The sequence below is a fragment of the Cyrtonyx montezumae genome, unplaced genomic scaffold (assembly GCF_038088225.1).
Source record: "Cyrtonyx montezumae isolate F1298 unplaced genomic scaffold, pur_monq_1.0 scaffold_7, whole genome shotgun sequence".
Lineage (NCBI taxonomy): Eukaryota > Metazoa > Chordata > Aves > Galliformes > Odontophoridae > Cyrtonyx > Cyrtonyx montezumae.
In genome coordinates this window covers 16,157,742-16,169,568 of record NW_027072078.1, presented here as the reverse complement: position 1 = coordinate 16,169,568, position 11,827 = coordinate 16,157,742, and the positions used below count along the sequence as shown (strand labels likewise).

Genomic DNA, 11,827 nt, shown 5'->3' with positions numbered 1-11,827 from the left:
CAACAATGCACTGCTCTGCTTCATGCAGCCAAATGCTGGCAGTATATTCAGGTAGGATTCCCAGTTGGCTTTTTATGGTCCAGAGTTTTGATGGATTTCGTAAATAGAGTGAAAGTTTGATCATTTCATTCATTTATTCATTCATTCAATCATCTCATTCATATTATAGGCTCTGAGCAACTTGCAGATTAAGTAGCCCCTAAACCCACTAGGGAAGTGGCAAAGGTTTCGTGTCAAAATATAAGAGGGATATAACTGTAAAACAGTCCATGAATACTCTGGGTTTATGGACTCTGTTGTATTTGGACTGTAAGACATGAAGAGGAGAGATCATGCCTCCTAGTTGAGGACCAGTTCTGCAGGTTTGAGCTGATTTAAAGAACAGTTGCAGTAAAAATTCCTCTTTTGATAGAAGAATATAGTATTTAATTAAATAAGAGGACCCCCAGTGTACAAATGGCAAAGATGTACCTACAGCACAAATATAAAAATTGCAGCTGCATGTACCCGAGGTTCTGAGTCATAGTAAAGCTTCTGCTGTGCTTTCTCAGGTTTTGTTTCCCTGCTGCCTCAGCTTGCAGGAGAACATGTGTGCATACTGCTCTCTACTAGTGTGGTGCAAAGTTTGACAGCAAATCTTAGGATGAATTCGTGGCATCATAGATTAACCCTAACAAAAGGGATTGTGCAATGCATTGACAGTGCTTTATTCCTAGGCCACAAGGATTGGCACTGGAGGTAGTCTTTTTCTTTTGTTCCCAGCGGAAAGTTTACCTGAGAAACTGTAGAAAATAGAATTTCCCTCTGTAGCGGCACTACAGGAAACTACTCTCAAGCAAACACGTTTTCTTCACTTAAAAGCTGATATCTTTAACACATTTTTAGCACTTCATGCACAAGTCAGTGGATCAGGCATCATGCCAGTTAGCACACAAGGTGAGAGCATAACAGCTTAGAACAGTACTAGTACTAGACGTCAGTTTATCATGACTGAGCACAGGGCCATCATAAGAGCCCAGTGAGGCAGAGGAAGGTGAGGGAATACTCATTTCCTGTTATCCAGGTTCAAGTAGCTGGAAACTTCTGCTGACAGAACTTCTATGCCATGAGCAACTTAAACCTGGAAGAGAAGTGGAGAATTAGTCACGTGCAACCCACATATTATTTGAAACAGTCCAACCTCTGCTTCTGTTCTGTATCCTGCTTCTAACTGCTGTAAACTGCTTCTAACTGCTAGCAAGCATTTGAGTAGTTAGGAAATTGCTCACTCCTTGCAGATTATTTGCTCCTAACCAGTAACCCTGAGCAAATCTTAGCAAGTCATTTCCTCAGAGAGATCTTAGGTAGCACACAGTATTTGAATAATCTGAATGGAAGAGTATACACCCCTTCCTCATGCATAAGATCATTACTGTGCACTGATTAGAAGCAATTGCACTTCTAGGAAGCAACCTACCATTCTGATTAAAAACCTTTCCAGAGATTTTGCTTTTTTTCCTTTCCCTGCTACATGGCAGCAAAATCTACATTAACAAGGTACTGCTCCAACCCCTCCCACCCATCAGCCTCTCTAGAAGCACTTATAGACTTAATACAACCTCAGATTCTTGGCTTTTTAGCTGTATTCACTGCTGCCATTGGCATGTATTCACTGTTGTACTCATGGGAGTTGGATTCACACTGCTGATTCTGCAAAAAGAGAGAAAATGCCATGAATTTATTTTGTGGCCACTAACCTCCACTACTCCTGCTGTTGGTCTTTAAAGAGGGCAGTTAATCTGTCTGTTTTCACTGGGAATACTGAAGTCTGAATAGACAGGCACCAAGGTAGAAAGCTTGGAATAGACCAAACTAAAAATGAAAAACACGCACCATCCAGAAAAATAACTGAAGTCCCTGGTCTCCTTTCTTTCCTGAGCTGACTGGTTCATTGTTTTAATGGTTTTGTTCAAGAACAGAACTGGAATTGTTCCACTGATGATTTGTTTCCCCCTCTTGCAGAAAACAATCAGGTGAAATGCTTACCAATGTAATTTTGCTGACCTGTGCAGCATTTCTCTTCTTTTCTATGATTCCCAACCCTTAAATCAGTAGACAATTCTGTCTTAGAAAAATTATATCTGAGCTGCTGTCATCGATGACTGAATTCCAGTGGTAAATTAACAACTACATCTCTGTCAAAAAAAAACATTACTTGCTGAGTATGTGCCTGTCCCACTCTCTGAATCTTATAAAATTAAATTCCCTATTCATGACCTCACTGAAGGAGGGTTGTGCAGAATCTCATGAACTTGCTTACCTTGTTCCTTAAGCGACAAGCTACTACACAGCAGACACCGGAAATCATGGCAAATGCAATCAGGCCAATAATTATCCATGAAATGATTCTTTGTGAAAAGCAGTCTTCCTTATCTGGAGATAAGGAGGCCAATAAGTCATTGCTGAGGATCAGAACCATTTTTTCCCCTAGAGATAATTTTTCAAATTATTTCCGCTTCTTTCTTTCATATCTGATGAAATGGACAAAGCATATCTGGAGAAGGATTTCCCCAAGTTGAAAAGCTGCCTTGGAAAACTGTATTCAGCAGGAAAAAGATAATTGTTGTTTTCTAGATGATGGAGAGGTGAAACCCTGACTGCTGGCACAGAAGGCTAAGAGTAGACTGATAAGAAATGAAGGCAGTCTTGAGAGTGTGATGATATTTCAGATTTGGAGATGTAAACAAGGTGTATGCCTACATTCAGAAGGAAACATGGGTGATAGAAAGATTGGCCTGCTCCAAAGAAGAGAGACTTTTGACAGTCATGTTTGGATAGAAAGGCAACAAACTCTGGGGCACAAAATGAACCTTGCTCTGGTCTGGGAGGAAATACATGAAGGAGGACATGAAACAAGCAAGCAGCAATAGCTGTGAGTACCTGGCTATCAGGACAAATGGAAATTGACAGCATTGGGAAACACTGCTGACAAAGAAAGGATGTCACAGCTTGATTTTGTGATTTTAAGTGCAGAGGGGGACAGTAGATCATTTGACCCAGCCACATGATATTATGTGTACTGGGTCAAATGTATCCTCAGCATTTCAGCTTCTGTTTTTGTTCAGTCCTGATGTTGAGGAATGGGAAATGGTAGAGAGGGAAGGACAACAGACAATGGACATTACTGCTAAGTAATTATGACAGAAAGAAAGAAAGCAAGGAAGCAACTAAAAGCAAGGAAGCAAGGAAAAGCAAGGAAGCAAGGAAAAGAAAGAAAGCAAGGAAAAGAAAAGAAAAGAAAAGAAAAGAAAAGAAAAGAAAAGAAAAGAAAAGAAAAGAAAAGAAAAGAAAAGAAAAGAAAAGAAAAGAAAAGAAAAGAAAAGAAAAGAAAAGAAAAGAAAAGAAAAGAAAAGAAAAGAAAAGAAAAGAAAAGAAAAGAAAAGAAAAGAAAAGAAAAGAAAAGAAAAGAAAAGAAAAGAAAGAAAGAAAGAAAGAAAGAAAGAAAGAAAGAAAGAAAGAAAGAAAGAAAGAAAGAAAGAAAGAAAGAAAGAAAGAAAGAAAGAAAGAAAGAAAGAAAGAAAGAAAGAAAGAGAGAAAGAAAGAAAGAAAGAAAGAAAGAAAGAAGAGGAAAAAAAAACCAACTATGAGCTGTTTCAACTTAATATACTAAAAGCCAACCAAGTGAAAGATAATTCAAACTTAATGCCTCTGTAGTAAGTCTTCTGGAGTTAGTCCAAGTCCTTCTCTATGTAACTTGGGTGCCCCCACCAATATGCAGAACTCAGCATAGGCTGCAAACCTGTCCAGTAGGATGAATAGGGAGGCCATGCTGTGCTCTCATCAGTACTGCTCCACTGCCACCAGCTCCTTGCTGAGTAGTTCTCTGTTCTCTTGAAACTATCTGTGCAAGCTTTTGTCACATTTTTTACTGCTGCATAGCTATGCTTAGTGTCTATTCATCAGGAAACAGAAGTGAGGGGGGAAGGAAAGTAAACTTACCTTGGATGTACAAATAGGTTTCTTTCAGGTGGCAGTCTATGTAAGGAGGGGGTAATAAGCTCTCCAGGCAGCAGATGTAAGTGTCAGTGTGCTTTCTGTTCAAATTTGTGAGAATGAAAGTGGTGTTGGTATTTGAATGCTCTGCCTGACAGTAGGTGACGTTACTCTTTGGGATGGCTTTCTCCTTGTTCACATGGAGTGCACAGATTGGCTCCTTTTCATGGCCTTTGAAGAGGCTCATGCTGAACTCATTCACATTTTTGGGATTTTGGAATATTAACTTGAAGTTTCCATTTTCAAATTCTACTATCCCCTGGGGACCTGAGACACGAAGCTTATCTGAAAATATGAAAACAGTAAGTGCAATCACTCAAACAGACATGAAGAAATTCTCAAAAATGTTAAGAAACTCATTAAAACAAAGCAAGTGAACCATGTGATAGAAGCTTTAAGTACTCAGATCAGTCTGGCTTTGCAAAGCAGCCCATATCTTGAGATACCAGTTCATCTTTCAGATCATGTCATACACTATGAGGAAATAAATGAGATTAACAGTTGGATTGCTATGTGCTATAAGGCTGGACAGGCACTGTGTCAGTGACTTATCTGAAAATGTTTGAAGGCCTCCTTTGACCAAAGAATGTGTGGTCATATAATCCCTGCCTTAATCTTGTTGGCCTATTTGTAGATAAAACAAGACAAGATGAAGATGATGATAATTATCTCTGGTTTGGGGTTTGTAATCAGAACCCTAATGCTGCAGCTGAAAACGTGAAATAGGATTTGAACCCCAAAATCCTGCATATAATGCCTTAACCACCAGATATTGTTTTTCAAATACTGCTTTAAAGCATGCCATAATGTTTGAACTCATTTGCTTAGATGGCTATATGACCTTTATCACCAACATTATGAGAGAAGTAGAGGACAAATGTAACTGTGTTCACATGCAATCCAAAAAAACACATTTGACCTTCTCAAAAACATTGACAGAAAACACTGACAGATGTTATGCAGCTCTCTAATTCTTAAAAATGTTTCTAACTTTATTTTTCTAGAGAAGAAAAAGTGAAAAAATTGAGGACCTCCTGGCATCTCACTTTTCTAAAACCAAAATTCAATAGCATAGGAATACTGTCAGAAAAAAAGTATTGGAAGTGTACTATTAAAAAAAAAAAAAGGACAATCTTATTCTTTAAGGATAGTATTTTTTTATCTAGAAAGGCACGTAAACTGTAAACCAAAGTATGCAATTGTCTTACCTATATTTTTGCACAATCTTGATGAACAGGTGTCAGCTCCTGAAAAATACAGAATTGTTTCCTTTTTAAACTTCAAGAAGACAGATGCAGGAACAAGGGCTGAGCCATTCAATATTAAAATGGCAAAGTTATTTTCTAGTGTTTGTACCTGTATCATAAGCCTATCTGATCTTGTCTCAGTGCTACACTGTAAAATCCCATGGCATGATAAAAGCTCAAAGTATAAAAATTAATGTAGAAAAAAAAACAAGTTGAGCAAGAATTAATTTTGATAACATATGTAGTACTTATAAATTCATAAAATGCTTCTGTAGAAGCAATAGGTGTTCTTAATAAATAGTAACTGAAAGTAGAGTTTCCCCAAAGATGCCGAGGAAATCCACCCAAAATTAAAAAGCATAATGTTGGCAGCTTTATACTTTGTTTCCAGGCTTTAGTGACTTCCCGCTTTATTGTATTTTTTTTCCTGTTTCCTCCACTCTTCAACACTGCATCTAAACATCTCGTGGCACATGCAAGATGAATACCTATTTGGAAGGTGCTGTAAGATAAACAGCAATATCCAAGCAGTGCACAGAGCTTTGTTCTATTTCAACAGAAAACCTTTCATTCATGACTATCAAGCTGCATTCAGTCCATCATGCTTAGGCAACCTCTGTTACAGGAGCATGGCACACTTTTAATAATTATTCTGGACTTCTTCTAGTTTCTGCCTCCATCATCATCCAGTATGGAAACACTGAGAAGTTTCTGGCTGTGTTGGTGACATGTACTATTTTGAAATACTTTGTACATCAATAGTAGGCATAGCAGAACCTTATAGTTTTTCATTTAGACTTTTTCACAGTGCTATAAAACTAAAGGTTTGTGTCACACACAGACAGGTGTACAGTTGTGAAACATATCTGGTTTGTCTGTCTTGTTGTTTAAGTTCTTCAGAGGCTGCTTAGATTGAAATACACAGTACATCAGGATTTTATCATGTTAAGGAAATAGTGGGCAAATACTTGCATTCAAAGATTTTGATATATCATCATATTCTTGTTACTGCTACGTGGTAGTCTAGATGCACACAGAAGCATTTTACTGCTGTATGGGATATTGCATGGATTACACAGTATAAAAAAATCCTTTTCCCAAGATATCTGTAATCTAAGACACCCAGCCTGCATATGCACAGGGATAGAAGATTATTGTCATTCATGTACTGTTATATGCTCTCAACTCTCTTTCTGAACTGGGATAATCTTTTAGTGTCCATGCTTTTTTCTGCTTTGAATTCTTGTCCCCTGATTATCACCACTGGCAAGGACGTTGCAAAGAATGGTTGTTTAAAATATTTTTATTGTGGTGCAAGTATAATGGACATCTAGTAGATGCTTTTTGGTGCACAGTTGGAAAGCAGTACAAACCGTTATCCCCTCTTCATTGGTTCACTCTCTTCCCAGTTAGCACATTCTTCCCTGGCCTACTGTGCACACCCAGCAACCCTGTGTCAAACAGCAACAGTTCCAACATCTGTACCTCTTTCAGGATTTAAATGTGATAACAGACGAGTTTACTTGTACTGTTAGTGTGAAGATAAGATGGAAAAAACACAGAACTTGTCAAACAACACTGAAATAAAGCCCTAAATACACTAAATGCCTAGATACAGAATGTTTAAGCCCTTGGAACAGTATACAGTCTGAAAAGCTGAGAGCAGAGGTCAAAGAAGGAAACAGCTCTCAATGACTTGTACGTTGAGTGGTGAAAGAAAAACTGGCCAGATACCACTGGTAGCTGAGGCTTCTGCATTTATCACTCCTGAGGAGAAGAGAGAGGACAGGGAGAGGGAAAGTAGGTGCTGACCCAGGGCTGGGTAGGTAGAGTCCAGAGCTAGAGCTAGGTACTTCCAGTACCACAGGCCCCCAGCTACTCTGTTCACAGCAACAGCTTGGAATCTCATTCCTCCAATTGCTTGAGAACAGCCTAATTCTGCTGCTGGCTAATGAAATTGCCCTTTTATACTGGGTGGTTTAAAATCTTTGACAGAGATTGTGGTTTTAATCCTTGTTTTTAATGGAAAAGGGCAGGAAGAGGTGATTAAATATGAAATTCATGTGACATTGTGGTGAGCTGAAAGATCATCTTACATCCTCTCAGGCCCAGTAGCTGTTACTTGCTATTTTCAAGAAAGACTCAGTAATGTATTTCTGTGATTGAGCATTCTGGAAAGTGTGATGCAATTAGTATTCTTCTGAAACAAGTGACCATACAGGAGTGTGTTTTGTATAGTATAAAAGGAGCACATTTTAAAATGAGATTAGCAGTGCCTGAGATTAAAACACAAAATTATCTACAAGGAAAAACACAATGAGTGAGGTTTGATATGAATTTCCAGCTCACTAGCTATTCTGCATCAAGTCTAATGTGAATTCTCTCTCTCTGCATATTAAAATGTAGCTTATTCCCCTTCCCGACAGCTGACTGCTGTTCTCCTATGCTCCTTTGTATTGGTTCATTCTTAGGGTAATCCTATGGACCGTGTGGTTAATGGCCAGACACATTTGCAATGACATTTGCTAAGCCATTATCAGAGTAAATGTACATTTAGGGGAATGGAGGATAGGAAATGGAAGTTAAAACATACAATAACATTGAGAGATTTACACATAAACCCTCACTAATATTAAAAAACAAAAACAAAACAAAGAAAAAAATTAATAAAATACTATGTAATATTGTAATTGAAAATGAACAGAAGAACATCACTGCTCAGTAGTAAAACTACTTGCACTTGGACATTTATTTTTCATAAAACAACAGATGCAATACAAAGAGGTCTTAGTTTCATTTGGAATGGAATTGTTTTCTTTGGAGTGTGTGGTTTAATACTATGTTTTTAGTTCTAGGAAGAAAACAATGTTGATAACACATCCATGTTTATAGTTGCTGCTATGTGCTGCTTTACAGAGACAAGGCCATTGTCAGAGAAGGGCCCAAGGAGCTGGGAGGGAACAGAATTTGGACTGTTAGCTGACTCAAACTGGACAAAGGGATATTCCATACCACATGACACCATGCAGAAGGAGTTTTGAAGGAGGTGGGAGTTCATCTTGTTCTCTTCCGCTGCTCAGGGGCTATCTGGGCATCAGTCAGGGAGTGGTGAGCAATTGTTTGTGCATCACTTGTTATATACAGTCATACATAGATATATAGTCACAATATTATCCTTTTCTTTTTCTCTGTCTTGGTAAATAGTTTTATCTCAACCCAAAACTTCTACCTTTTTTTTCCCCTTATTCTCACTCCCATTCCACTGGGAAGGGGAGGAGCAAGTGAAGAACTGTGTGATGCTGATCCACTTGCAGGGTTAAACCAGAACAAGGAGTTTGAAATAAGAGGAAACAAATCTTTATTTGATTTTATAGCAGTGTCATATCAGTGTTGTGTAGAGTTGTTCCCATCTCACTTCATGTCAAGCAGATGTGAATCAAAAAGATGAATATGTATATGAGAGTAACAGCTTGTTATGCTAAACTATGAACATGTGTGTGTGTGTGTGTATGTATGTGTGTGTATGCACCCACATATACACTTTGATATACATCGTATATATGTACTCACAATCATGTAAATTTCCATAACAGATTATGGATAACAGATATGTCCACCTCACCTTCTCTGATAGACATATTTACTTTCATCTTTACTTTGCAGTGGGAAATACTTTGGCAGAAGCTTTGGAATTTCTGTGGTAAGGGTGTCAGGACATGGAGGCCACTGAAAAATGGGTTATTTTCATTTTAATGGGACTGCAACTTTGAGTTTTCTCATTGCTCTTTGACAGACCCAATGCTAGTTGCAAATATCAAGATCCATTATATTTTGGTCCTAACAGATCAAATTTAAAACTCGAGTCTTAGGGTAGAAGAATAGAATATTCTTGCTTGGTTTACTTGAATTTTGTTTTTTCTTCCCCAGCTTTCAGAAAACTAATTATCTGATTAAAAGAACAAGCATAATTTCACTTGGATGTGTTTGCCTCTGGAAATGATCAAGTATGGTACAGACTCATTTTTTAAAACGAGCACTTCTCCTTTGTTATTACTAAACACCTAATGAAACTGCTTGCTGTTTTTACATTCTTGTTTATATAATTTGTATATAGTTTTATTTTATACAGCTTAAATTTTTTAATCTTTCAAGGCATTCTGAAAGACAACACCATCAATTTAGTGTAATCAGTCCTAAACCTGAAATTAACATGCTCCTGTTATTTGAGAATCAGAGTTAAGAGAGGAAAGCAGTGCTTCAGGGCAAACCTAGTAATGGCGAAAATTACTCAAAGAAACTATCATCTGAATTATTTATATGGTATAAGGTATGTTGTGAAATATGGAAACGGGTATAAAATATACCACTAACACAGGAGCCATTGCTGGTGGTATTTCAGTCTCCCTTCTGAGAAAAGACCATTGTTTCCTCCTGACAGCCAGAGATCTGTGGGTAAACAGCAGTAATGCTTTGCAAATGTTGGCCTGCAAAAGCTCCCTACAATATTTCAGAACCAAGAGCCTCACGTGCTGCTGAGTCCTACAGCTCTATATTCAGAAATCTCAGTGCCAGCGTTCATCTACATAAGATGCTTCACGCTTACAATTTCTTGATCACAGTTGGGTAACCAAAATATACAGTACACATATACACACTCACATATCACCTTCTGTCAGCTATTTACATTGAAATCAAGATCCAGATCAGAAGCAGAGCTTCCTAAAAACTACACCAAAAAATACCCTCATAAGTTACTCTGGTTTTACTCCCAAAAATCTGCCACAATTCCAGAACACTAACTCACTGTCTAAATGTGGATATCATGCCAATGCATATTACATCAAGCTCATGTTTTACAGTTCTTTTCTTCCTACAAATAGTGATAATAATTAGTACTTGCTATACAAAAAGCATTGTAAGGAAAAAAAAATGTGAGAAATACCATATCTCACTGGAAACAATCTCTTTCTTCTGCCATCTCCTCTTACTAGACCCTGCCCAAAGTAGTATTCTCTATGTTGGAAGGAAGAGAAAAAGAAGCAGAAAATGCCAATATCAAGTATTCACTTTTAAAATTGCAGCCTTCTTCTTTCTACAGAGAATTGCAATTTAGATGGCTCCAGACACATGTAGAAGCATGCTGGTCAAGAACAGCTGCTACACTGACCATCTGAGATACTGAGAAGATGTTTTAGTTGAAGAACTGAAAAAAAGTTTTATTTAAATGAGAGCTTAGATTATCTATGAAACCTCAGTTCTACAGAGAGACGTTAAACCTATCCTAAACCTATCACTGGAATTTTGGGAGCAAATATTCCATAGCCCTTGGCATGACCTTCCAATAACATGCTCAGATGGTGCTTAGTAATTGTGTGCACTAGGTCTGACATGGTGCATCATACCAGGCCATTGAACAGTACATACATGAAAAGAAAGACACTTCTTTATCAGATACTGTTTGTAACATACCATGTATAATACCATGCTGGCTGGGAAATACATAGGTTTCAGTGAGGCTACAGATAAATGTGAGCTCTGGTATTTTGCTTTGTATAGCTGTGATAAAACACTGAACTTGCTACGTTTGTCATTTCGGCTGGACAAGATCAGCGCTGACACCCTGCCTCTTAAACACAGCATTAGAAGAGCTACACCTCCTTGTAAGTCATTCCACATTTCAAGCCTGCATCACAATGATCTCATCCACTCTTTCATGCTAGAGACATTCTTCACAGTACAAAATTCCCTGCCCAAACATGACCACAATAATTAATATCAATAACTGAGCTTTTGCTATTAAGCTATTTGTTGTCTTGCTGCTGTACAACTTTGTGCCCAGCAATGGAAGCTGGCTAGAGCACTACAGTCTAAACAGCGAGAAAGTAACACTGACCAGGTGATCTAAAGAATACAAACAATGAGAACTTGTACTTCTTTCTATTCCCACCAATTCTAGCTATCTTAAAGTTGAGATCAGTCTTTTTGCAGATGTATCATAATTCATCCAACCCCTTGCTATCACTTCTCATTTACTCTATCCCTTCACTGGGCAGGTTATATTCCATAGAAACATCACTGCTAGAAGAATAATCCAAAATAGTACTTACCGTACAAGGCTTCAAACTGAAAGCAGAGGAGACAGAAAGTTACTGCAACTGATTTCATGCTTGCCTGACACAGATGCATCAGCTTTCTGTCTGCTGTGAAGATGGAGAAGAATTCATGGGTAGAAAAGGAAGTGGTTTGTGGGCAATGGGGGAAATTATATGATAATCAGGAGGACCTTTTTATTTAACCCCTGACTATGTTACAGCTATGTCAGCACTAGTTGCCACCCACACCTGTGGAGTTTACTGCTTTTTTTTTTCCTACCTCATGGCTTTATGTCACAGACAGGAAGATGAAAGGTATTCTTACACTGACTTTGATGTCCACTTCTGCAAAGGTTGCTTCTAGTTAAATCTGTCACGACGGATGCTGTTGACATCAACTGCACACTTCCTGCTGATAGCCAGTAATCAGTGACTTATACCTTAAGCTTGCTTACA

General features: G+C 38.1%; 1 protein-coding gene across 1 annotated transcript; it reads right to left on the bottom strand.

Annotated features, from left to right (window-relative positions):
* Positions 1-270: 270 nt before the first annotated feature.
* LOC136057615 (inducible T-cell costimulator-like) lies at positions 271-11,558 on the bottom strand. Its single transcript, XM_065750391.1, has 6 exons — positions 11,387-11,558; positions 5,241-5,279; positions 3,979-4,317; positions 2,300-2,412; positions 1,599-1,689; positions 271-1,120 (listed from the first exon to the last, which is right to left on the bottom strand). Exons 1-5 carry the CDS (start codon positions 11,463-11,465, stop codon positions 1,600-1,602), a joined length of 660 nt encoding a protein of 219 aa, XP_065606463.1. The 5' UTR covers positions 11,466-11,558; the 3' UTR covers positions 271-1,120; position 1,599.
* Positions 11,559-11,827: the final 269 nt, after the last annotated feature.